The 27,996-nt window shown below is 38.1% G+C and overlaps 2 protein-coding genes across 2 annotated transcripts; both read right to left on the reverse strand.

Annotated features, from left to right (window-relative positions):
• Window positions 1–1,790: 1,790 nt before the first annotated feature.
• Window positions 1,791–21,475, reverse strand: LOC113111644 (E3 ubiquitin-protein ligase rnf213-beta-like). Its single transcript, XM_026276601.1, is given in 41 exon segments — window positions 1,791–1,977; window positions 2,073–2,173; window positions 2,685–2,805; window positions 2,899–3,086; window positions 3,503–3,706; window positions 3,810–3,985; window positions 4,131–4,264; window positions 4,365–4,553; window positions 5,246–5,381; window positions 5,480–5,636; window positions 5,752–5,801; window positions 6,263–6,379; window positions 6,470–6,603; window positions 7,181–7,279; window positions 7,372–7,508; window positions 7,641–11,543; window positions 11,647–11,796; window positions 11,892–12,076; window positions 12,416–13,607; window positions 13,727–13,888; window positions 14,013–14,156; window positions 14,294–14,511; window positions 14,589–14,748; window positions 14,859–15,475; window positions 15,705–15,854; window positions 15,943–16,110; window positions 16,292–16,451; window positions 16,628–16,756; window positions 16,847–16,945; window positions 17,148–17,285; window positions 17,367–17,529; window positions 17,631–17,686; window positions 17,782–17,995; window positions 18,093–18,296; window positions 18,459–18,703; window positions 18,791–19,044; window positions 19,129–19,295; window positions 19,930–20,153; window positions 20,156–20,500; window positions 20,502–20,727; window positions 21,310–21,475. Coding segments are annotated over 40 exon segments (11,775 nt in total). The 5' UTR covers window positions 20,700–20,727; window positions 21,310–21,475.
• An 881-nt stretch (window positions 21,476–22,356) lies between these two features.
• On the reverse strand, window positions 22,357–27,741 carry dnai2a (dynein, axonemal, intermediate chain 2a). Its single transcript, XM_026276606.1, has 13 exons — window positions 27,696–27,741; window positions 26,536–26,672; window positions 26,240–26,404; window positions 25,600–25,718; window positions 25,306–25,448; window positions 25,110–25,223; window positions 24,735–24,874; window positions 24,472–24,594; window positions 24,161–24,381; window positions 23,679–23,814; window positions 23,445–23,591; window positions 22,946–23,145; window positions 22,357–22,744 (listed from the first exon to the last, which is right to left on the reverse strand). Exons 2-13 carry the CDS (start codon window positions 26,662–26,664, stop codon window positions 22,714–22,716), a joined length of 1,668 nt encoding a protein of 555 aa, XP_026132391.1. The 5' UTR covers window positions 26,665–26,672; window positions 27,696–27,741; the 3' UTR covers window positions 22,357–22,713.
• Window positions 27,742–27,996: the final 255 nt, after the last annotated feature.

Consider the following 27,996-nt stretch of genomic DNA (forward strand, 5'->3'; position numbering starts at 1 on the left):
CAAATCAGAGTAGCACCATTTTGCAAATTCTCAGCAGTACGCAGATGGTGTAAGCTCTTCTGTTTCTTCTGAGGATGCTTTTCATACTTTCCTTGACCTTGACACTGTTATTTATTTGGCAGTCTATGGGACAGTCTCAAGCCTCCCTGTTTTCATCAAAAAAATCTTAAATTGAGTTCCGAAGATGAATGAAGCTTTTACGTGTTTGGAACGACATGGGGGTAAGTGAATAATGGAGTATCCCTTTAAGCGTGTGTTATACTTTCCGCATTAACAATCTAGACGCATACACGGACAGCGCGGACATGGTGTACTTGTATTTATATTACCGAAAACATATGCTGATGGTCCGCTCCGCAACAAAAATGTGAACTGACAATTTCCCAGAATGATAACATATCTGGCTGTCTTTATATTGTTTAATGGATGGATTTTACAGGTTTGAGTAGCAATGGGCTTCTTCACACACCCTGCGCATGTGCAATGGTGCTTTTGAAGCCTACCAGCTTGTGTGCTTGTCCGCACGGTCACAAAAAAATGAGAGGCACGCTGTCATCTGCTCAGAGCCTCTGCACACAATCTCCGATTTTTACGACACACCTACCTAGCGGTCCATAGCGGACTTGGGAATGCGTTAAGTATAACACAGGCTTAAGCAAGCACCATTAATAAGTGAATACATGATGCAAAGACACCTGGGATACTTGATCATGACACACCTGGAAACAGTTAACAAAGAGCCGGTAGAGTTCAGTTCTGTCCTCCTTGTCCAGAAGCTTGTTCTCCAGATTTTCTAAATACTTTTGTATATGCTTCTTCACCTGTTTGAAGCTGAAGATATTCACTTATTGCAAAATGTTCTTGATGAGAGTAAATGCAAAAAAAACACTGACCAGCATGTACAAACACCAGATTACAGCACGTCACTTCCACAACAAATGGCAAATGCACCAGTCCAACAAGACCAGACAAAGTGTCTGTAGCCATTAGTCGGCGCCTGTCAGTGTAGTGCCAACTGGCCTTAAACAAAACTCTGTGGACTGTGGAATGTATATGACTGCATATTTCTGGGTGTGTTAATGTGTATGAGTTGTCTGTATTGGAGCACCTGTGTTGCAAAAGAAGTTTTGGCAGAACAGAGCGCACCATGGGGCTCTGGTCGACACACTCCAGGAATGGGGTGAGCTCTCTGGTCTTATAAATATCTCCTGTAATGTATAGAGACAATCAAACATAAACATAAAAAAGCTAATTATAGACTTAATCCCTCTTTGTATATCTTTTGAATGAATTTGTTGTTTTGATTCACATAATTAGACTGAATGATTCACTCACAAACTCAATGAACCATATACCAAGCTATTGTATAATTTCAGAAGACTTGGAATATAGAATGCAAGGTGCATGAACCAGTGATATGAAATTCTAATTCTAAATTTGCTTGAAAGCTCCAGATCTTATTTATCGTAATTGCACTGAAGTGTACAGTTTGCAATTAAATATTCCTTAAGGAAATCCAACCACCTTGTGCCAAAATGAGGAGAGAGAAAAGCAGTTCCACCAGGTCATCTGAGGGTTCTTGATCATTAGTCAGACAGAAACGAGAAATCAGCTCCAGGAAAAAGGTGTTACAGCATTTTCTTATTTCTTTATGCTGCTTCAAGGCTAAGCTGTAACAAATAAAAATTAAGACAGTTCACAATAAATTTACAAAAGTTAAGAAACTCAATAAATTCAGTCTAAATAGGAATCTGGGATTAACAAGAACAAAGATTGTTTTAAAATTAAACTCACTCTATAGCTGTAGAGACAGTGGGCCGGTAGTTGTTCGACAGAGGTTCCCTGCACATGGGACAGAAGTTTGCTCCTTCCCTCTCTATAGATTTCCTCACACAGGACAGACAAAATACATGCTCACAAGGAAGCACAGTGGGCTCCGACAGATCTGACAGGCAGACAGAGCACCTCACACCATATCTGAGAAGAAAAAGTATGCAGAAAATAAGTAATGAATGAGTTTTAAATGAAATCAATGGCATCATATAATATAATACAGCTCAATTCAAGGGTACCGCAGTTCTCTGCAGATGGATTCCTCATGGTAATCATTAAGTATGCGGATGACTTGCTGAAGATTGTCTTTGCTCTTCAAATCAGGAAACCCTTCCATTAGCTGTGAGAGAGGAAATATAAGCAGTATGTGTGCTAGGGTCTTTTGTGGTGAGGGGGGCTTCAAGGGACTTCAGTGTTCGCTTGTTAAGTCTGATGTCACATAGCAACGCTTCCGTGTCCAAGCGCTCTATCAGTTACCACGAGAAAACAAGAAAAGTGGCTAATATAAACTCACAATGTGATAGAATACTAGCGAAAATGTTATAATCTTAACATTTAACTCCAAACCGAAGTCCCAGATAGGAAGACAATGAAAATATAAATAAAAAACAAATATATATAAAATATATTTGTGTTTGGGATGCTGTGAGCATGGAGACTGTAGTGTATACCGTAAGTTTAAAAGCGTTTATCTTAAATTATTAATATGAATAAACAGTGCTCATAAACGGCTGCTAAGATCGTATTCTCAAGTGAAGCGAGTTGAGGCTTGGACCCGGAAACAGCGCTTCTTACGTCATCACTTAACAATCGAATACCAATGTCTCCTACAAAGCAGATTCTAGACTCACTTTATGTAAGTGACTGCAGTGTTTCAGAGTCAGTGCTTTTATCCGGTCATCTCCCACTTTCATCCTGATGACCACCTTTTCAATGAAAGCAGCCACTAGCAACATCCCCTGCCACACTAACCTTTGGAAAAAAAAGTAAGTTACGATATCTTTTTAAACATGAAATCATGTTTTCAAATTATACTGTTATCTAAATCTGCAATATTCTTCTCACTTTATAGTGTCCAGGTGTTTGAGACAGCCAGGCCTGCAGAGGGTGCCGTAGGCAGGACAAAGCACTCTCTCTAAACACGGCTGAAGTTGCTCAACTCTTTGCAAGAAGGTCTGGCATTCAGTTACTGATGTTACTGGTAGGAGCTTTGTTTCTTCAACACAGATACCAACAGCTAGAATGTCCTCACACTGTAATAAAACAGAACAACAAGATTAGTGTAACGGAGGCCAGCGAGTAGTGCTGTGCAGGTAAACCTCACTCCCCGATCTCAAGAGACGCACTAGCGACAGATGCTAGTGACTGTAGCCATTTAGCCTCCTTGTTAGTGTGTCTGCCTCCCATACCGGAGACCCGGGTTCGAGCCCCGCTCGGAGCGTCAGAGAGGACCCGGGAGAGAGGGGTTACATTAGTATTAATTTAGTAGTTTGGTTACACACACTGGTCTCTGACTCACTGGTAATTATTTTGCTACAAAACAGTAGTTTAACTAGGCACTGGAATCAAAGTCACATGTTTAAATATTAATTTTTTTTTGCTGGTGAACAGATTAATATACTTCATTCTGAATTCACTTGGAAATTCAAACTGCACTCCTGCTTCTCACCATATCAGGGCTTTCTCTCTTTAATTTTTCATGCTGGATGATGTGGACCATCTGAGGGTTGAGCTGAAGGGCGTGGGATAATGTGTCCAGGCGTGGGCTGTAGATTTGAGCTGCTGCAAGGATCCACGATGGAGAGAGCTCAGAAGTTACTGACATCTCCATCTGCAGAGCAAACACACACCCCAGCACTGCACATTGAAAGACCTGTAAGAAAAATCAAGCACACCCCGAGACATCCACATTGGAACATGAAATATGAGAATGTGAAAACAAATGTCACTTATAAAACCTACAGTATGTATCTCACCCCATGCTCTTCCTTAGATTGGATTTTAAATGACAGAAGAACATAATCAGTCAAGTAGCGCTGACCCAGCTCAATTTTCTCTTCCTCTGACAGTTTCTGAATATAGCTGCCCAGTGCACTGCCTGATACAGCACTAACAAACTGCTGAATCCTCCCTTTGAGATCTTGCTCAGAGCCTGAGAAAAAATTTTAAAGCATGGAGTATACTGTTTGGCATGATCTTGCAAAACAACAGGTGTTTTATGAAAATAAGGTAGATACATGTGATATCTGCTTAGCTAACAGGCCAACTGTAGTAAGACAGAAATCAAAAGACCTCACCTCGCACAAACTCAGATTCCTCCCACAAACTCTGGCAGTATGATTTTATCAGCCAGCTAAAAGGAGCAGTACAAGGCTGTTCTACTCCTCCAATAAACAGGTGAGACTGCACATCAATCTCCTGATCTGGAGCACTAAAGGGAGAAATCCACCTCATCATCAGTTACGTTTAGATATTTAAAAGCATTTAATGCCTGATTTAATCATAAGCAGGTTTCATATATTTAAAAATACCTTGGGTTTTGTGAGACAGTTAAGTCAAGGAGCTGTTGATCTTCAAAGATATCCAGCCAGAACTGGGCCAGACCCTCACTGAGCCCTTCTCCATACAGTAGGTATAAGTTGCAGTCCCTGTCCAAGACTTCTAGAACTTGGGCAAATACTGGAGTCAAAACACCCTGTAGGTTGCGCCACAAAGTGTGCCTGAACACATACACAGAAATGTTTTGCTTCGTGTGTTAGTTATCTCCAGTGCAATAAACTTTGAATTTACATTTACGTTTAGTCATACCCAGTGAGGGTATAATAATAATAATAATAATAAAAAAGAATGTTTGATTAATAGTATACCAAACTGATTGTGTCCTGTATTGCATAGATGGGTATAACATTTGAGTACTGAATAAGCCAAATTCTAGTCTTCATGATCTCACACACACAACCTGTTTACTGTACAAAGACATTTTATTTGGCAGTTTTGCAGATTTGCATTTCTAGTACAACCCTCTTTCCTTAGCTCAAGTATGCAAACCTCGTTGCCACATGCACTAGAATATGTATTATATTGAAAGTAAAATTTTCTAAAATGGCAACATGATCGTTTTATAAAGTATGCATTCATATGTGCTTAATTTTCACTGGAGGAAACAGCTGTGGTGTGATGAGGGGTGAACGCAGTAAGAAGTAAGGGATTATTTTAAAGGCCTTGTGCAAGGCTTAAAAGTAACAATTCTAGTGTATTTTTATTCCTAAGTAGTTCCATACCATTATTTTCTCCATGCAAGTTTTAATTATCTGACATTTTCATCCAACCCCTTTTGATTGACATTAAATAATCATTCCTAAGTAACAGACAGATAGATAGAAAATGATTAATGCTGGTTGCATTAAAGTACCGAAGTGTTCCACCTTCCTGCAGAGCTTCACGGTTCTTTGCCACTTTATAAACCCAGTCGTCTGCATTAGGAATCAGTTCCTCCTTCCGCATCAGTGAAACCACCAGCCTCCTTAGCAACACTTCCTGGAACCGTACTGAAAATTCATATAAACATGAATTTGTGACTTCAGCTTGTAATTTCTTATGGTTACTATTTTCATCAGAACTTTATATATACAATACAGGTGCTGACCTCTTATCTGCCTAGGGTCCCCTCCCAGAAGCCCAAACAATATGTTTATGCGCTCCACACTCCTGGAGGTTTTTTTGCCAGCATCTCTCAGCAATGAAACAGCTTTCTGGGTGCAGGATCTCAATAAAGACAAACTGTGTAGATGCACTGAATCTCCCTGACAACCAATTAAACACAGCATTTCAGTCAGGGGGTATGGAATTATTTCTGATATAGCATATAACTGATGCATATGTTTAATCGAATCTATTGCAAGCTTAAATAATTTTTACCTTCTCACTTTCTGGTCCGCTTGTATCAATTTCCTCTGATTCGTTGACATCTGTATATATAAAAAAAAAAAAAAACAGTACTTATATATAGTGGACAACATTTGAAGTGGATCAAAACCTTTCATCAAAGTTGTCCAAAAACCAAAATGTATTCTTGTTTCAACTTTGATAAACTTTTTTGATCCACAATGTTGATTATATAATTATTTTTGTTTTGTGAAGAAAAAGGAAAATGTGAGTTGTGCAAAATTTACAAAACATGGTGTTGCTAAGGTGTTCTAGGCATTTTTAGACTCAAAACTGGCTTAGGTCTTTCCTTCAGTGCAAGTCTGTGGGATTTGTATCATCCATCAGGTAAGATTTTTTTAAGTTGAATCACTTCACCTCACAACAAGCTGCATTGATTTGAGGTATAATTTCATGTTTATTTTATTTCTTATATACAAAATTTAGGGGGATTGTTCAATAGTCCAAGTTGTTGGCAGCTTTTGGTCACTGGTACCTTACATACCTGACTGGACTTTCTGGGAGATGAGTTTACTTATAGGTATTCCACTAAATGCCTTAAGATTTAAGGTCATGTCACTGGAGTCTCTGAGGTCGTCAATATGTGCAGACAGCCAAACTCCTTTAGTAAAAAGACACCTGATAAGTATGGTTATTTGACAATATCTAAATACACTGCGAAAGTTTCACCTACCAAAATTAATACACTTACCTCCTTGAAAGCCAATGTACTTGTTGCTACTTGTTCTACAATGCTCCCCAATTCGGGTGAGCTTTGTGATAAACACAGTGTAGAAGTTGCACTCATCTGACTTTAAGGACAACATTTCATTCATGGTACAGTACCTAATGTAATAAGAGTGAAAGATAAATTGTCATTAGACTATGACTCATGTTATTTGAGTGGTTAATAAATTACAGTAAAAAAAAAAGAACATTATTCTGTGTATTTGGTGTAATGAAATCCGTTTATGTGGTTTAAGGTTCAATACAAAACAGAAGCGCTAGACTGTCCATGCAAAGAGTGAGGAACGCCAGGCAGACCTAAGTTAGCGACAGCCAGCGGCTAGAGTGAGGAATGGCTGGCGGCTTGAGCAAATTAGTTTGCTTTCACACTGAAACACACAGCATCTCCACGAATTGGCACGACAGCAACTGCGAGAATAAAAGATACGCCTTCTTTCTTGGAGTGAACATTTGGGCAGTGTTATGCAAATCTTTCTACATCGTAACGTAGACATGGGGGCGTGTTAGAAGAAGCTATTTTAGAGAAGCGTGGACAAATCTGAACCTTTATAAATAATATATCTTTGGATTTGAGACTTTGCAACTTTACAGATCTTCATTATGCACCAAGAGCTTGTAACACTCCAAAGAAAAAGGAAAAATTGAGATCCCCTTTAAACAGCATCAAAGGACCTACTTTGCTGAAGCAATAAGTTCATTTTTGCACAAAGATTCTTCCATGTCCATTTGAACCAAAAGAATGTGCAGAGAAAGTCCAGATTCCCTCATGAAGGACCTTCGGAAAAAGAGGGAGAATGTTTTATAAATTGTTGACCATTTGTTGTGAAAGGTACTGAATAAAGTCAACAAAAATAATATAAACATTACTGTATCTTGCTGCAAAAAGAAGCTTCTGTATCAAATTGGTGTAAAGAGAGCAGAAGAAACTGTTCTGTGGATAAGCCCAAGGCTGGGGCAAGATTTCTCACATCAGCTTTAGTAAGAAGATTGGAGAACGTGGTTACCTGGTTACAGAAAACATATGCATTGATTTTGCAAGGTGAATTGGTAGAGATAAGACATTAAATCAAGTACGCATTTCTTAAAATCTTGAACAAGAATATGCAACTGTAAACGTCTATAAAAGTAAACATTACCTCCAAGAATATGTTCTTGTCCTGATCATTTTTGTTCAGATGGTTGTCTAATAGCTCTCTGAGAGATTGATGGCTTTGTTGATGAAAATACATTCTCTGAAGTTTGTCTTTCTCTTGATTTCCAAATTCTGAATACTTTAATCTAAGTACAGAGTCTGGTGAGGCACAATTCAAGAGAAGGCTTTTGGCTGTTTCATAAACTTGCTCTTCCTCATCCATGGTTTTGTTTGAGTCCAAGCTGTCTCTTGCCTCAGTGTCAACAGGATCTTCATCATACATTTTCACAAGTTCAGAAGTATCTCCAAGAGTCTCAGTGTCTTCATAAACTTCTGCATCCTGTGCATTGTTGTCAACTTCCATTGAGGCACCTTCCTCCATTTCTATCTCCTCCTCATCAAGGTATTGGTTCATTTCCTCTTGAGACTCTGTCACATCTTCATCACTGTGACGGGCCAGACTTTCCTCTTTCTTCATGTATGCATCCTTGGCCATATTAATATTAGATTCCTCTTTACTTGGTTCACTGATTTCAATATCGCACTTGGGAATGCAATGGAGTTCATTGTTTTGAGCAGTTTTATCGTGGCCCCATTTTTTTATTTTCTCTAAAGCCTGTAGAAGTGCACTGGCACAAGCATCCCCATGGAACCCAACAAAGGCATCTGATATGCTGAATTTTGTTTCAGTGGATAGATTAACTTTTGAGAAGTCTTCTGCCCACTTTTTGAGTTTTTCCAAAACTCTGTGTTGCCAGGGAGTCAAATCCGTACTCCTATCAACTTTGTGCTTCTCCAGTCTGTTTTTAAGTGGAACGGGAAACTTTTTGTAGACTTTTTCCTGGTCCTCCACCACAACCAGTCTGAAGTCTTTGTGAACTCGACACTTTACTCTATGAGAACCAAGTCCCAAGTCAACATAATTCTGTCCACTGAAGCAGACATAGTATTGATTCAAGGCATCATACAGGCTCTCATACAAATTGAGTAGATTCAGTAGGATGACTGTCCGACCTGTCTCCATGCATGCCTTTATTCTACTCACATTGCGACATATCTGGGAATACTCCTGGTCTTTCGGAAATCCTGATCCAAAGACAATTTCAGGGCATGTATAGTTCTCCTTGGAGAAAATGTGGTGTTGGATAATGTACAAGGCAGCATTGTTAGTTGTGAGCAAAAGAAGGTACCTGCACTCTTTGTTACTGTTGCAGTCAAGATTTTGTTCAATCATTTTCAGTGTACTTGGCCTTTGGACTTCAGTGTTCCGGAAAATGTCCCGAAAGTATTTAACAGGATCAAAATCATCCAGTCCACTGAAGTTTCTCAACACAGCCTCTGCCAACTCACTGTCAGTTGGTTCTTGATCTGAACTGTTGACTGTTGCAAAAATCATTTTCACCAAGCTATAATAATCTCGGAGTCCAAAGAACTGTTCACCAACAGTTTTACAGATATGTAGGTAGCCCTCTGCCAGCTTTGGCAGGAGGTGCTTGATTTTGAGAAGAATGTTATTATGGGAGGATAAGCAGATTCCCTCTGCCGTCTCTACTAAATCCTTCTCACTTGGGTCCCAACGGGACACAAAAATACCTCTGTTCATTTTTGCTGGATCGAGGGCCCAGTTTGAGATTCCAACAAATCCAACCTTCATATGTGGTTGTGGGTTATCACTGTCTATGCATCCATCCTCTAGAAGAGGATGCAATGTCTTTAGTGGCATCTGAGGAGAGTCCTCTGCAAGTCCTATTTCATCTAGAACAACTACTGACACATACTCTTCAAAATTTTTGTCCTTTTGGAAACGGGCACAGTTCCGAAAGGTTCCAATGATTCCTTCAGGGCTTGAGTGAGGGCTGCATTGAAAAGACACCATATGAACTTCCTTGAGTTTCTTGAATAAGTCACAGTGAGAGGCCTGACGCTGCATTGCATCTGCTACAACAGTCTTAGCAAGAGATTTAGAGCTCCCTGGCTTGCCAACCAGAAAGAGTGGAATTCTCAACTCAATGCATACCACCATTAGAAAGACATTTTCTTTCAAAGCCAGATTTTTGGCTATTCTACCTCTTGTTTGGATTTTCTCAAGAAAAAAGTCTTGGCATGAAGTTATCTCCTGCTCCAGTAACTCTTTGGAGTTGAACGGACAAGGAAAGCATTCGCTCATAGTCGCTAGGTATGTCCCTTTGTTTTCAAGTGATGGGTAATAGCAAACACCGATAGCAAGCACCAAGCACTTCAAGGCCATCAGCTCAGTTTCATTACTGTGGCAACCTGGAAAAAGATCAACTCTGTGGTTGTAAAACCAAACTAGGACACACATTGATCTCTCCACATCCCTAAGACTTACAAAGCTGCATTCATCTGCTTGTGTGCGCATGTATATTTGAGAGGAAGCCAAAACGTTTGTGATCACACTCTCGTATGCACGGGGCAATCCATGAGCTATCATTTGTTTCTGTACAATTTGACATATATAAGAGAGCTCAGTTGAATCACTTAATTGTCCAAAATCCCATACCAGGGGTACCATGCTTGGAGGTAAAGGGTGTACACGGTACACAAGCTGTCTCATGGGAACTTTACCAAGGCGATCCTCTGTTTCTTCAGCTTTCACTCTGTATCCTAGCCCAGCACGCTCCAAGCGATCAATCATTCTGGGTGTGTGTCTTCTGTAAGGATTGCAGGCAGCAATTATTTTCAGACCAGAATTTTTCTTCAAAGGGTACCCTTGTACAGCTTGGTCACATAGTACTTCCTTAATGGCGAATATGGCTTCGGTTGTGTTGGCTTCATCAAAAAACAAAACTGTGTCAAGTTCATATTTTTGACGGTTGTCCTGAGCAAGTGCTTCTGCTTCTCTCACCTTCCTATAGATTACCTCAGAAGTAGTACCTCCATGAACTTTGACTAGTTTCATGTTTTCAACATCTCTGCCTTCACGTTGCAGATCACAGAGAAATCGTATAAGCCGCGTCTTCCCACAGCCAGTTTCTCCCATGATGATCACTGGAATCTCAGATCTGAATCTCATATGAATAGCCAACATCTTCATGATATTGTCAGTAGTGAGTTCATATGTAGGATCTGGATCAAATTTTCCTTTTTCCCAGCCTTTTTTGGCACCAACAACAAAGGAAATTTTTTGAATCTTGTCTTCTCTGGACAGGTCATCAAAATTCTCAGAAAGGTTAATTCTTTGTCGCTCAATGTCTGAAAAGAGCTCTTCTGTCATCACATTTCCCATTAACACTTTGCCACTTCTTGGATCAACTGCATTAAGAATTGTCCCAAATTTTTTCACATGGAATCCTAAGAAAGACATGGTGCAATGGTCTTCATTGAAAAAGATGTATGGGTGAGGTTCATTCTCCCATTGTTTTCGAATAGTTAGGATATCTTCCTCATCCTCATTCTCAGAGAAAAAGGTGGGGCTCTCATCTGAGATGTCAGTGGATGGAGAGGCAAAGTCTCGAGCCATGTGAATCATGAATTTTACTATGAAGTCCTTGAAGCCACTAAAATTGCCAGCAAGGAAGTTTGGATCACAGAACAAAGAATTCTCACAGTCTTTAAGCTGCAGGTTAAGAAACCAAGTAAAGTGCTTTAATTCTGCCCATGAAGGATCTTTCATCCCGTAGTTTGATAAAAGATGTTGGAGACAGTCAACTGGATCACCTTCTACAGACTGAGCTTGATATGTGAAATTGTCCAAGTTCACATTCCTGTTGAATCTTCTCAAATATTGGTAGGGTCTCTGAATGGCCTCACTTTTAAACTCTTCTTTATCCATCAGTGGATCTAAGGATGTGTACCCCCCTTCTTTTCTCTTGATCTCCAAAGCTTTGACATCTTTAGGAGGTCTGCAGAAGATAGTAGGAAGTGCATGCAAAAATCCATTGGTTATCTGTAAAATAAATAAATAAATACAATACAATAAAACGGTTAATGCCTGTAGCTCAACAATTGTTCAAAGAAAATAAAGTTACCAAAATGGAAAAAGTTTTCACCTCCATATGGATTTGACTTTTTTGAACTTGCTGAAGTGCCTCAATCACCACCAAGTGAGCTGCATTTCTCCTCCATATAGTTCCATTGCTGTCACTTAGACATCCGAGAACAAGCAATTTGAATAGAAATTCCTCCAAGCCATGACGTAACTGACATAAAAATAAAAGTAGTGAAACAAATCATAAGTGAACCACAGTTCATTCTGTATATAACAGTGCATGTTATAGTTTTTGATATAACCTACTGCTGCAATGTCAATGTGCAACAGCACAGGGTCCTGCTCTCTCAGTGGGGCTAGTCTTTCAGACACGGTTTGGACAAATCTATCCATGTCAACGCAGGGCTCGATGAGTCTGATTGTTAGACAGTTGGCTACTGGAAACTCTTTTTTGAACTGCTCAAATAGACGCTTGACATATAGTGACTTTCCTGGACCAAAAATAAGAAAACAATTTAGAGAAATAGAAAAGAGCATAATTATTGGAAACAATTTCACTATACTGTATTTAACAACATGAAACGCACCACGTCATATACTCAAAGGAAACATAGATGGTTAGAGGAAAGGGATTTAAAAATAAGAGGGAAAAATAACATCAACCCAAAAAATAAAGTCCATTCAAATGCATTGACAAAGCTAATTTGTTACAGCTTGATAAAACACTTTCAATAACATGCACCTATAATTTATGTACATTAATTCAAGAATATGCATTAAAAAAGTGTCAATTCTGTTCATGTTGACTTATACAAAAATCTAAAGCATACCAACAGCTGGACGTTCGGATGAAATCATCCAGACAGAGAGCTGTCCTGGATAGACATCTGAGTATGGAACAAGCTCAGGCGAGATGTGGAAGTGATGGTGAAGATAGTTTTTAATTCTTTCTGTAGATATACTCAGACCTGTTTGTACTTTATAGTTGCTGAAGAAAGAAGGAACATATCTATCCTGGTTTACAGGACAGACCATCACTAGACGGTAATGAGGCCCAGCACTCCTTTCCAGTGTCTCAAAGCATTCCACCAGTGCCACGCTCACATCATAAGTCAGTGAACCAGGATTGACCAGAGTGTAAATCTTCTGATGACTGCTTGCAGTTCCTTGTGATCCTAGACATCGGCGGAGGAAAATCTCCACCTCCTCTTCAGTTGTTTCCTCCTGGCACATAAATACCTCATCAGTTGTTGGAAGAGGATGCTCTGGACTCTCTGTGTAAAAAGACAGAGTTGTGCTAATCAATTCCATGACATGGCATTGGACAAGGTTTGGCCTTCCTTCTTGTAGAACAGGAGGAACCTTGCGTTTGATGTGCATTTGATTCATGGCAGACAGATTGGTGAGGAAACGTCCAAGTGTTACAACATCCACATGGTGGGTAAGGAACCTGGACATGTTCTCTTTAAATTGCTGCCACAGGTCCTCTAAACATTCAGTACCAACATCTAGTAAACCAAAGCCTAAAGGCATGTCAAAATCACTGCTTTGTTCTGATTCCTCTTCCAGGTCATCTTGCACCATAGATTCGGTCTCTGTTGCTTTGTCAAAGGCATCTCGTATGTCATTTAAGGTACAGTCTGGTTTAATAGAAGTCAAAAGATGCCACATTTGTTGTGGCACAGTTTTCCTTGTGATGCCAATGTTGTTGATCCATTCGCAAAGAAAAACTATTTGCTCTGAAGTGTAATGATTCAATGCATAGTACTGAGAGCGCATCTTAGTTAAATGGTTACACCAGTCTTTATGAAAGTTCTCCAGAGAGCGACACAGTTTTTGAAGCTCATCTTCAACCACACCATGATATGCAACACACTTGCTCAACAGGGTAAAGCTAACTTGAATGCAGGGTTGGTCTTTGTGGTTGCATATTATCTGTGCCCCCCAGTTTTGAAAGAGCATATTGCCCGATGTGCGCAACTGAAGAAGGATGCGGCCCAACCTCTGGACTCCTTCAAAAACCTACAAGATGAAAACAGAGGTAAGTCTCCACAATACTAATGACCATTTCTTTGAATAAATAAAAAGTAGGTTAATATTTCTTGCAAATGGATGTTGAACAATTATGATAATGGACCCACTTGAGTAAACTTGTTGACTTGCTCCCTTCCATGCTCCCCTTTAGAAGACATCAGCATGAGCTTATTCTGTAGCTCTAAGAGTTCATGAAGATTGTATGTCTTCTCATTGCATGCTTGTTCATTCTTTGTCACCTTCACGTAAAAGACATTGTCCAAACCTGTCTACAAACACATCACAAGAAGACAAGGTATTTTAACTGACTTTAAGAATGTTTAAGAAGATGTTTTTTTTTTTTAAAGTCTGATTTTAAGCACAGATTTTTATACTTGTACAGTATCTACTCACTTTCCCTTCGAAATCTTCAGGCCAGCCCACATGATACACACCTCCAGTGTTGATATCTGAGGCCATGGATAAAGAAGATTTCTCAACAGAGCCATAAGTCTCACTTAAACCTTTCAGCCAATCCAACCACCGCCTGGAGTCTACCTGTATACAAGATTTAAATTTAAAGATTCAGACTGCATCAAAAAGAAGCATAATTCAACACCTATTAAATGGAAGATCAGAGTTGTACAAAACAATTTAAAATAATGATTGTATTGGTTAAATGTGCAGAAACTAACCAATTTGTCCACAAGTTTCTTATCTTTGTCAAGGGTGTCCCATACTTGCTTAGCACAGTCAATAAACTCTTCAAATCCTGCATTTTCTGGTAGTGAGTAAAGCAAAGGGCCATAGCCCATCACAACAGTCTCAAAACTGGCTAGCCTATCAATGTCTGCATCATTCTCTCCAGCAGAAATTGTGGCCAATTCCATAAAGACTTTCAGGTCCTTTAAACCTAGATGAGACGTATTGAATATGAAGATCTTTTCCACATTACAATACTATAAAACAAGTAAATCCTAAAAATCTTACTTTCGATTTGCGTTTTGACCCATTTGATCAGAGTATCACTTTCCAAGAAAGCCTTCAGACAGGCTGTGTGCTGGAATTTGACATCTGCCAGTTTTTTCCTGGCTCTGATGAGGTCATCGCTTAGCGAACCCAGTTTTTTTAGTTTGAAGGAGTCATCTCTCTATATATAGAAGAATAAAATGTTAACAAATCTAAACAAACATACTGTACATTCATGCTAAATATATAATATAATGCAATCAGAATAATTTGTGATTATTGGTTTATTACCACTTGAATCAGGCTATGAATTTGGCTGAAGTCTCCTGGTAATTTGAATTTATCTTTGATTTTCAGAATGACCTCAGCCGATTCTGCAGCATGGTAAAGGTGTCTGTATTCTTGAATCTGAATGAACCGATTCTCTGGCCAGTTCTCATCCAGAGCCTGATGGCTTTTCAGGATAGTGGCCATCAAAGTAAGCTCTTTCTTTAAACGATCTCCTTCGCCCCTGTCTCCACACCATTCTAAAGCTTGGTCAACCTCTTTAAAACAAATGTCTCCAACTGCAATCCGTAGACCAAGACTGAAGAAGCCAGTGAGACAAGGCTTCCAGATTTTGTTATGGACATCTCTAAGGCTTAGTGACAAAAGGTAAGGGCCAGGCCTAAAATATTCCCTTGCCTTTTCTCGCCATAAAAATAGAAGAAGGTTACTGGTTTTCACTTCATGCATCTCCCGTGCCATGTCTAGGACTTGAGGATCAACATTGTAGAATAACACTCGTCTTGTTTTGTTTTTGCCAAGATCCTCTTTAGTGAAATACGCCTGCACTTCCACCAGTTTGTCCAGGGTTACCCTCTGCAGGTTGGTTTTGACCATGTCTTCAAGGGAAAAAACCTCTGGTACTGAGACAAAATTATTACATTTAATATATATATATATATATATATATATATATATATATATATATATATATATATATATATATATATATATATATATACACACACACATCATAATTTTAACTAAATCTTGAGAGAGTTTCATAAAAGACTTGACAAATGTTTTTGTTTAATGTAATCCTTGGTTTCAAAACGTTTAAAAAAAAGCCCTGTCCAAAGGTAATTTCCTTACCATCTACAACATCAGTAATCTTCCCCAGCATATTAATAAGGTTGGTCATGAACTCCTTCTGTTTTTCAAAGGCCTTCAAATCATCTTCTCTTTGACTGAGTAGCTCTGACACATTGATTGAGATTTTCTCTTCTTTGTTGTTCTTCTTATCTAATGACAAAATAAACAAAATGATGAATAAGCTTGTGCTTAATGATTCTTCTATAAGTTGTAATGATACTAAGTGCATGACACTTACACTGGTTGTAAAGCATCTGAAATTGACTTTTTGACTTAAGGATGGTCTTAAGGGGGTCAAGGGATATACTTCCCTGACAAAGGGTCTGAATCAGAAAACCAAAGTATTGCTGAGAATCTGCTATTAATCGACTGGCATCTTCTTCCAACTTCCACTTATTCCAATTTTCTGTAGAAATAAAACATACTGTAAACCACAATGTTACAGAACAACTGCTGCACCGGCCTAAGGTATTATTGTATATACATGAAGGATTCTTAAACTGTTTCGAAGTGTTCTTTCTCTGACTATTCACTTTGTTGGTAGACTATTTTAAAACCATGAAACTTATAAGAACTGGTCACTGTACCTTGAGACAAGAGAAAGTTGATTGCTGACTGTGGGTCTAGTAGACGACCATCAAGATTTTCTCCAAAGCGAGCTGCTGACTCCACAATAATGGAGGACACAACAGGCCATGAAATGGACTTTGTGAAAAGAAGGCGTAAAAGGTCTCCTTCCTTATTTACCTGCAAGAAAGAAAAAAAAATTACTACAAAAAGACACCTGAACAAGATGTACAAATAAATAAAAATACAATAACCACTTTTTTTTTGTAGAAAGAAAACGAGAGTGACACATAAATTACAGAATACAGAAAAATAATAAACAATATAATTATTTTAGCATGAAATGTTGACATTACCTTACACAAGTTCTTAATAGCAGCCTGACACATCTCTTTGAAACACGACTGAAGGTTTGCATGACTATTCTCAATAGTCTTTCCTGACTTCTCCAGACAGCATACAACTATCTTGTCAGAGTCAGAGATCTGAAAAACAAAAGGAGGGTGATGATGACATACCGTACATTGCGTACCATTTTCAATTTTTGTACTTTAAAAATAAAATGTATATCTTACTTGGGACAGTCTCTGTCTCAGGTCTTGGTCTAATAAACCCTTCCAGCTTTCAGAGACGCCTGGTATTGAACACTCAATCCCATACAAGTCATTCCACAACTACAAAAAAAATTTATTTAGATCCAGTCACTTACCAATATCTCTGACCTAAAAATTTGCATAGTATAAATATATTTGGCTGATAAAGGATCCATAAGAAACAAAATGATCTCTTGGTAGAATTCGAAGAATAGTGTCTAAAAAAAGTTTCTAAACGTTTAAAATTAACTGTTAAGTTGATTGGTTGCACTAATTACTACACCTGTATTTCTTTAGGGTAAGCAATTTTTGACTCCTTCATCAGAGGATTGTATAGCAGTCCATCTCTCCATTTACTGAAATCCAATTGAAGTTTATTAAGCATGAGAAAGAGCTGATTTTGTTTGATTTCCTCTCCACCCTGAAAAATCGAACAATATGCTTACAGAGACACAATACCACCTTTAACATTACTCTCAAGAAGATCTCAATAGTACAGTACCTTTGAAAAATGATCATGAAGAATTTCAGCCATTTTAAATAGGAGTTGGAATGAAAGCACTGTGACCCTGTATTGTGGGACAAGTCGAGCGATTCTGCAAACATTCTCGTGCAAATGTTTGCAACACCAAAGGCTTTTGCCAGATAACATGGACTCTGTGATTCTATGATTAAAGAAATTCTGAATTAATACCTGCCTAATATTAAAGTTTTAAGAACAAGCTTACAACGTTTCTTAAATAGCACATTTAATAAACTTGCACACCGTTCTCTGTCCTCCTCAACACTCTTCAACAAGAGGTTCAGAACCTTCTCAGTTGCCTGCAGTTTAAAAAACAAACATTTGTTGGTATGAAAATGTTCTCTCTGTGCAAAACCTGTGGAGCAAGCTACATAATGTGACATTAATCAAATACCTTTAGGTTTTTGTCTGTATGGTTGGAATCCGTGAATTGTTCATTCTCCTTCATTCTGAACATCATGCTCTGAATCAGGAGTTCAGGAACAATTCCTGTCAGCTCAGCAAATTCAGAGATGTCCTCAAAAGCCACCATTGAAAGCCAGCTTTTCAACAAGTAAGCATTATCTTTGTTAATTGATGAGTGATCTTTGATCAGCTGAAGGACCATCCTGCAAATTTAGGAACACATGTATCTCTTATATTTCTTTTCAAATGTATTATATAATTTTGATTACAAAGTGCAACTCTAAAAGTATTCGTACAGACCTCCTTTTGTCAGGGGAATCTCTAATTCTTTCCCTAAAATATTGGTAATGTATGTCTTCAAGCCCTGCCCAACTCTGCTCATCCTTAACTGAGCCTGGATCTGACTTTTCCCCTGGCTTTCTCAGAAAATGAAGGACAGGAACGAGTAACAACACTTCTGAGATCAGCTTCTTTGCACATAGATTCATCAGTCCCATCACAGTGCTGCAAAGACACCAAAATGATGATGATTATTGTCATCTTTTAAGACACACCCATTAAATTTGTAAACAATAACAACTATTCAGTAGAAAAGCCTTTGCTTTACACTTTGTATTATGGGAAACAAATAAAATCAAATAGGTTTGTCAAATAGACCTTACTCACAAGTTAATTACAGGTATAGCTGTTAGGGTTGTTTGGATTTCTCCAAAAGAAGCAGTGCTTTCAGAGACTACTTGGCAGAGTTTGGCCCAGTCCTTTGTGCCGAGATCCACATCACAGCCACAGCACACCTGGAACACTGAGAGGGCCACTTCCAATGATCTGATCCCACTTGAGCCCTCTGATTTTTTTCCTTTTGAATCTTCTTTCAAAATCATACTCAGTTTAGCAGAAATCAAATCTGAGACCTAAAACATAGATAACCCCGCTTACAGTCATTTTACTCTGCTGTAGTTTTCTTAAACTAAATAATGCATTAAAATGATCGCACATACTTTTATTGGAGATGGCACAAGACCCTCAGGGAATTGCACCCGGTGTGACTGAAAACCATTTTTGTAATCATTTAGCTGTTGTATAAATGCCTTGTTACTCTCGAGGTTAGATGGCTGCCATTTCTGAAAAACACTGTCCAGTAACACACAAGCAGAGGTCTCCCAGCCTTTGCAAATGTCTTTTTGTTGAGACTGAAACAAACTCCACCAACCTGGGTTTGAGCAGCTTATATAGCCTTCATAAAGGTAAAGTTCTGGAAAATATAACGTCAAGATCAGGCATTATCATACCATGTACAGGAAATAGTAAAAAAAAAAAAATCTTCAGATTTTGGAACCTTTGACAGTATTGTCTTCAGGAATCTCAACATTTCTCACTGCTATTTCCATGGTATGCATTTGTTTCTGATACACTGCATAAGCATAGTGTACTGTGCAACCCCTCACAGTGCTTTCAGAAACTGAAAATCTTGCTTCAATCAAACAGCCACCCTGGCTTAGGACCCTGAATAACAAGAAAGAAACATGACGATTAAAATATTCTTACACATTTACAACACAAAGATCTCATGACTTAACATCAGTTATATGTTCTCATGCATACTGCGTTTGCCATGCTATGCTATGCTATACCAAAGACTATAGATTACCCAAGACATGTCACTCATATAGTTTTGAAATGGGAAAAATGTGACCCACATTATGGCCGCTCAATCACAGGAAGCCCCGCCTTCTGAATGAAAAGCCCAATCGCTAATCGGTAAAGTCATCGCATCACTGCAGCTGCCATTAGAAGCCTCCTGGTTACTGTAGAAACGGTCAGCATTTTGAGACGTGCTCTTAGGACTGTGCATGTGCACTGACTGATGTAGCCTGAGAAATAAGCTATTTCTTTGGCGATTTCAAATATGAAATTTAATCCTAAACTTAGAGAACAGTTTTGGAGAATTTGATGTTTTCCAGTCAAAGAGATAGGAGCTGCACTTGGATGAACTGAACAGGGAACTGAACTCCCCGTGCAGCTGATACTCGACTTCCGTTGGCTCATCAGCGTTTGAGGGGAGGGGCTTACCGATTGGTCAATTGTGTGTACTGTATATATGAAATTAAATGAAAATGTAAATTAAGGAGAAACTTACATAAAATGTTTAATCTCAAGTTTAATATTTTGATCCCGTTGAAACAGATAAACCAACAGGGAATCATACACTCTGTTAAATCTGAATCTTTTGTCCAGAACAGCATAAATGTAGAAGGTGAACATCGTTGATTCAGCTGGATATGATTTTGTTTCTTCTGTTCCTGACTTGACTTGGTCTTTCTGTGAATCCCCTCCTGAACGTTTTTCCTTTGTGTCTGCATTCCTTTCTGCTGATCTCCATCTTGTTTTCTGCAACAATCTGAGAGTGTGGTGCTTTCTTTTGTCTCCTTTGTAAGTTTCCTTGTTTCACTCACTTTTCTTTTCTTCCTATCAACACCTTCATCCCTTTCTCCATCACTTTCATTTCCTTTGTTCCTTGACAGGACAGTTTCTACCTCCATCTTGACATCTTCAGGACTGAGTTCTTTGGGCTGTGACACTTCTGTGTTCTCAGTGTTTTCATTGAGCTCTGTTTGTGTCTGCTGTGTTGCTTGCCTGCCAGTCTCTGTCTGAGTCTTCTTGTTTTCAGACCTACTTAGGCTTGTTTGAGTCTGAGCATCTTTACTCTGGAGGTTCAGGCTCTATTGTACCTGTGCTGTGCTCTCCATGGCCTCTGGATCTGTCTGGGCTTGGTTGATTAGTATGCTTGCATTTTGTTTGGCTCTGTGAACGTTTTCTGGATGAAGATGCCCCATCATCACTTTTTTGAGTCACCTTCTTCTGGGCACCTGCCTTTTCTTTCTCTCCACGCTTTCTCTTCCTTGTCATTTTCTATGGTCTCACAGCTTGTGGCTTCCTGGTTGTTGCAAAAGAGGTTCAAGTGTCAAATATTCTCTAAGATAAATATTTTATATGAATATGTATATAAAGATTTATGCATTTTTTTTAATAATAATTCATTTTTGCTTCACTATTGGCCTACCATCAGAAGTGAGGGAGTTAGTGCTGTGCAGAAGTTTTTATTTTATTTTTACGGCAAAATTTAACGTACAACAACTACAGAAACTTTTCATAAGGGATTACAGAATATTGCATTGCCTTAATTTACTGCCATATCTGCCATAAATAACTGACATACCTTCTAAAATTCATAACAAGGTTTTCTTATAACCATCTCTGCTCATCAATAACAACTTCCTCATAATTTCTCCTTTAGGTTTCTAACCACTTCCTTATCTTAGGTTTCTTTTATCAGAAATAATACTGCCTCACACATTTCCCGAAAAGAGAAATCTAAACGTGTCTAAATAGGGTTAATTGATAGCAAAGTAAAATATAGAATTCAAAACAGCACATTTGAAAAAACCGATGAATCATAAACCTCGTTTGCCACAAAACGAATGTATAATATTAAAAACAACGTTATGACTTACCGTACCTGAATTGATCCTTTGCATTGTAAAAAGATGACACATCCATGTTTTGGAGAGTCACTCTCCCTGAATAGTCATCACTCCTGTCAGCAAACTTATCTCTTCTTTGCAGTTCACTTCAGTTCGGCTTCTTACTGCATTCGCTACACTTTCAGTTTCGTTTCACCAGCTGGTTTCTAGACACTGGCCGTTCCCTCTTTACAACTACGAAAGATTCACTCATGAATATTAATCTTATCCTTAAACTGACGTTGCATGACCACGCATAGTTTTACTTTAGCACTAGGGCCTTATCTTTGAGATAGTTTAAACTAAAATGTAGGGGAATAGCAATATTAATTCGTGTCGATACTTGGGAAAATATTAGTTGAAATATATAACATTTAAAACATGGTAAGATATCACGGAATATTTAAAGACAGCAAAAGTACATTTCATTACTTGAATGAATGTTTATCTCTGTTCTATATGAAGAGTTTATTTGCAAAAACAGATAACGCTTTAATAACTTTTTATTAATTTTCATAAGTCATATTTTTGTGTTAGTTTTTATTGTTTTTTTTTTTGTATTTTAGTTATTATTATTTAATCAGAACAATCCATCTGCAGTTTGATTGATATTAACTTGAATGGAGGATAAAAAAAACGAATGCTTAATATGTATATTTATAGATTTATACAAACTGAAAAGAAAAAAAAAACATTAGGTTATGCCTCACTCTTATTATTATTATTATTTTGTTGTTGTTTTTGTTAAATTGTACTATTAAATGAACACATTCAAACCATTCTAATAATGTATAATGTTGTTGTTGTAACTAGTAATTCATTATTACAAAGACTGAAGGAATAGGTACCTGGAAAAGGATCAAGATGTGTTAATCCGTGCTGAAAGGTGGATTAACATTTTACCCTCACATTCACAAAAAGTGCTAATGTTAACATTAACCATCTTAAAGACAGTACACTTAAGAAGAAATATTTCCATCATGTGGCAATATTTCATGCCCAGATTTACATTATACAAAACAAAATCAGGTAGACCGTTCACTTTTAAAGGTTTTTAATGCTGTTAATTTCTGCATTAATTCAGGGGTATTTGTGTATACTATGTTTAGGATGACAATAACTTACACATGTAACATACTCATGAGTTTACAGTAAAAACAGATATTAAAGGACACATTCATATTTCACATTTAACGTTCAAGCATGTCTTCAACTGATACTGAGTTGGTTCATGTTTTATGGCTTATACTAAAGTTATGTCTTTAAAAAAATCTTTAAACAGGTGGGGGGCAGTAAGGGTAATAATCTTGGATGATTTGTTCCATTTATTTTTGATTTAACTGATTTAAAGTCTTTTTGCAACTTGAGTTTTCTTATTTGGCATCTTTAGGGTCCGTGTTCTACTTGGATGTCTTTACACACACCACTTTCCTGCATGGGGACAAGAAACAGTCTTAGAAACCTTAGATTCAAAACCAGCTAAACTACAGGTACATATTTTTGGTTGATTGGCTGGTATAGACTGATGACTGCTAACATCATAACAAAATCATAACATGCCTAACAGTCAGTTTAAAATTGATAAAGAGTGGAACCCAACTGTGTTAACCCTGAAAGCAAAACATCCCTGACCTTCTCTCTCTCTCCCCATTCTCTATTTTCTTCTTCTCAGCTTCCACAGTCTCAAAAAACTCTCTCTCTGTACAGGCCAGAAGTTCCTCCATGTCATCTTTTCCTCCCTCATCCTCTTTGGAGGAGCAATGTTTCATTTGATGCCTTTCTCTGTACTGACCTTCCAGAATCTTTTCTCTCTTGGTCTCACGTTCAAACATCTGAAATGAAGTAAAAATCCACTCCAACAGCTCAGCTGTCCAACTGCTTTACTAAAATCTTATGTCAATATGAATTTGAAACTGTGAATGTGTTTGCATAAGTGAAGGAAGTTATGGGGTGTTGCCTTTGGTGTGAGAGACCTGGGTTCGAATCCACTGTGAGACACTAATGTGTCCCTGAGCAAGACACTTAACCCCTAGTTGCTCCAGAGGCATGTGACCTCTGACATATATAGCAATTGTAAGTCGCTTTGGATAAAAGCGTCAGCTAAATGAATAATGTAATGTTCATGTCTCACTTCTGAGACCAGGGCCTTCTCGTTCTTCTGCAGAGTGCACAGGTCTGGTGACATCTTCAGCAGTCTAACGGTTCCTAGCTGAGATCCACAGCACACCATAGAGTCCTTATCTCGTACACGGATGCTGTACAAAGCTTCATCACAAACCTATGAGAAAAACAAACTTACAAACACATAATGATTTGATATTTAAAAAGGAGACACTCTTAGTAGGAGGAGATGTTTAGGTCTGACTTTGAGACTGAGAATGGGGTCCTTCTGTTTAAACAGTATGTCCCACACATCCAAGGTGCCATCCATCCTCACTGTAAAGAAGACCGATGGTCTGATTGGACTCCAACAGCCATCTAAGAGATAGGTCATGTGATATCTGTGGAAACAGTTTCTATGATTTTGTGATTCCAGGAGCTATTTGTATGTTTTTCAGTGAAAAAAAAAAAAACATTTAATGATGAAACATTTTTAAGGAAATAAGATTGGATTGAATGTGTTCTTTAGCCTTTTAATTCAGAGTTAGATGTGTTTAAATTAGTATAAATAATAATGTATTCATTTAAATACTTTTTAAAGTATTCCCAGGCTCCATGGTTGGGAACCACTGTCTTAAAATACAGTTGATCCAACTTTTGCATCACAAATAGTAAAATAAAACCCATCTAATTGGTATAATTGCTGCTCTGTCAGTACTGTATTTCAGAACAATAACAGTTTCTTACTTGGACAAAATGATGGAGGACTCTTTGATATCCTCTGACCAGATGCGGGCAGTCCAATCACCAACAGTCAAGAAGTTCTTCGGAAAGAAGGGGTTCCTCTGGAGGGCGTAAATAGGGCCATGGTGTCCGCTGTACATGCATACTATCGGATCATCTGTGTTCTCTAACTTACGATTGCATGAGACCACAACCCCCTGCTCTGTGGCCACCAGAAACTTGGCCTTTTGTAATCAAAAGCAAAAAAAAACAAAAAAAAACTCTCCACCTTTTCCACAATGAAATGAGACAAACAAAATGAGAGCTGCTCTTACCATACTGTTTTCAAACTCCATTGAGACTGCACCAAAGGCTTTTTCACGGTTTCCCTTCTTACTGGGATCCAGCACGAGCCGCTTGGTGGGCTCATTCATATTACGGATGTCCCAGAACAGTACCTGGTGTCAGATAGATGATTCTTTGAGAACAGTATTTAATCTGACTAATTTGAAGGGTTTGTAAGTATAAGCGATACATTCTGTGAAATATTGGTGGCTTATTTGAATGTTTTTGGACTGTTTTGCCACTGTACACAGACCTGACCATCTGTAGAAGCTGAGAAAGTTTCAGTGCCTATCTTTGTCTGCAGCCAGATGACCTTATAAACAGGATCTTTATGGCTATGCTCAGTGGCGGACATCTGTACTGGCTGGCTGCCACTCCGAGTGTCCCAATAGCCTGGAAATAAGGCAAACTCTCTGACTTGAGACCATTTGTGTACCTTTACATAAATACATTTGCAGCTGTGATTTCAAACATGTATCTGAGATGTTTGCAATCAATGGCAAACACATAGTGGACTGTAAGGACTTGAGCATCTCTGAGCTTGCACAAATGTGTCTGATGACTAGAAACAAGCACATCTCCCTATATAATCATTCATATGCAATTCATATTCATAATAGAAACCCACCAATCTGTCCATTGTAGCTTCCTCCAATAAGGATGTGAGTATCTTTGTGGTTGTACTCCAGACAAACAAGCGGAGATATCGGTTTCAGAGTCATCTCCGGTTTATTACAAATTTCTGTAGATGAAAGAAAAAATATATATATATATATTTACCAAATACATAAATAGTGTCATCAATGAATCTGTGTATAACATACCAATGTTCCATATGTAGGAGTCAAAGCTCATATTTTTGGGCGCTCTCTGAAATTCCAGGCAAGAGTAGGCAACAGCTAGTTTATGATAATCAAGTGGATGCCAGGACAAACTGGTGGCAGTGCGTTTTACTTTATTTGGGTCTCTAGAGTAAATCACATTGGATTTTGGTTAAAGTTGTGCCACATAAATCACACACTGCATCTATCTGTCTTTCTACTTATTTATTGATCCACCCATCCATCCTAGCCAAATCATGTGTACATTAGTTGTTCATCCTAACTTGCTCTAATAACCTTAGCACACTGATGATTCTTGCTGATGGCTTGTACTCTATTTCCTGCACCACCTTCTCATCTTTTAAATCTGGGAAACAATCTTCTGCTTCTTTACACTGGTTGCAGTGTTCCATGACCTTCAGTTGACAAGAAAACAAGAATTGATGAAGTGTTTGTGATGTGTAAGATTTAATAAGCCTTTCTGAAAAAGCTGAAACCAAAATCAATCCAGTTATCTCACTCTTGTCTTAAAGCATTTGTTCACCATAAACTGAAATATCTGTCATTATTTACACTCGTGCTGTTCCAAAGTTTTTTTCTTCCATGGAGCATAAAAGAACAAAAGCTCGATAAAGGATGCAAAAGCTCGATAAAGGTATAAAAGAATGACAAATTTATTGCATCTGTCTCATCAAATGAGTTTGAAAAAACATGAGGATGGGCAAATGCACAGTATTTTTGTCTTTACCTGATTTATTCCTAAAATTTACAGACATTTAAAGTAATGTAAACAAAATTAACTTTCTTTAAATCAAAGTCATGCTCTTTGCTTAAGAGAGGGGGAAAATCGCACCAAACATTTTATAATTTAACCAAATGATTGCTCACTTTGCAGTGACTGATATATTGCTAAAATGTTTCTGGTGTTGGCACTCACACTAGCAGTCTCCATAACCGTGTGCTGACAGTGCTCATCCTTCAGATATTTCTTCTTGTAGCGGGCAGTCACCTCTGTGTCGTCTGCATTGATCATTTTTGCCCACCCCCCTTCTACATGGTTTATTCCTTGTGACACTTTTTCAAATGAAGTCATTGTGCTCACCTGAACAAGTCAAACAGACATTTTCATGTTTTCACCATGTCTCAACATATTGAAAATTGCACTGGTATTTAGATTTTTCTTGTTTAAGCATAAAAAATAATAATAATGTTGATCACTGTTTCTGTTTTCACCTCTGTCATATCCTTGCTGAATTCTGTGTTTGCTTCAGATCCACAGATCTCTTGCAGAGCAGGATCAGGTGGGATGTCCTCATGCTCCACAGCACTTTCTGAAAAGTCACACGAGTGATCGATGTCCATTTTGAAAGCTAGGAAAAAGGCATAGGGACATGCACTATAAATAGAAATCTCAAATGAGGTGCATGACGATACACACTTGAGGTACATTCATATGGTTTTCTTTGACTGATGTTTTTTTGTGAAAATTGTGTTCTTGTTTTAATTGGTAATCAGTGTACTGTACGTTTTTCTTCTGTCCTCACTATCACTTTACATCCTAAGAGTTTTTTGTGATATCTCTTTAAAGCTGCTGTAGGATTGACACCGAGTGGTTGAACTAGGTATTGCAGTCCAAATTCAAAATATTGGAGAGGGTTTTTTTCCACCCTGCCCCTCCTCCTCAGAATTGACCCAAATACAGGTTGCCAGATTGACGACACAAACAGGAACGAGAGCAGTTGATGAAGAATGAAATTAAATAAGCTGTGTTTTCCGTCAACTGGCAACACGTGATCTTGAAATACAATTGGGTAAACTGGCAGTGGGCGGGTTTCACAAACCAAAACAAAGATTGACATTCAGGCCCGGATGCGCATGTTTCTTAAACACCTGCAAACATATTATGGTATTTTTATGCTTTAGTAAAGTCAAAATCTTACATACAGCACGTCATCCTACAGTATTTTCTCTCTGTATAATAAATAAATATATATCGTAAAAATAAAAAACACCCTCACGTTGGTCAGTTTATATTCTCACTGGGCAATAACCAACTTCTGCTCTTTATTTCCACAGATTTTAGAGCAGGAACGACCCATAAAAACACTGTTAGCATTAGCAATACTGTCTGCTTTATGAACCACACTTAACAGAAACGAAAGTTCAGTTGCTCCTGCAGTTCAAGAAACGCCGCCACTAGAGAGCGCGAAGCAGCCAACGTCTCGATGGAAAACAAGCAAGCTAAAATTAAAAAGCTGAAATGTAAATAAACTTCGTCTTATTTTTATTTATTTTTTTCCAACACAATTGGGTAATAATTGAGATTTCAATAAAGCCTATCCTATTTTATAAAGGAATTAAGATTAAAGTTTGAAAGTCTGCTGCTGACTTACCTTGACAGAATGTGAAGGAATCAAAATATAACGGACAGTGATAACGTCAGTGATTAAATAAATAAATAAATAAATAAATAAATAAAAACTGTGATAAAAAGCTCCCAAACCTATTTCTATCTCCTGTATAATACTGTGTATTTAATATATTTTTACGACTATACGTAATAGTTTTGAACTTCCATCTCTTGAATAGCATAGAGAATATTAATTAGACCATGCTGACAGGCTTCAACTTTTCTTACCTGCTGATGTGAATATGTATATTGTGTTGTAATATTTGTATGTACGCTCAGGTTTG

This window comes from Carassius auratus, chromosome 12, assembly GCF_003368295.1.
Source record: "Carassius auratus strain Wakin chromosome 12, ASM336829v1, whole genome shotgun sequence".
In the NCBI taxonomy this organism is placed as follows: Eukaryota; Metazoa; Chordata; class Actinopteri; order Cypriniformes; family Cyprinidae; genus Carassius; species Carassius auratus.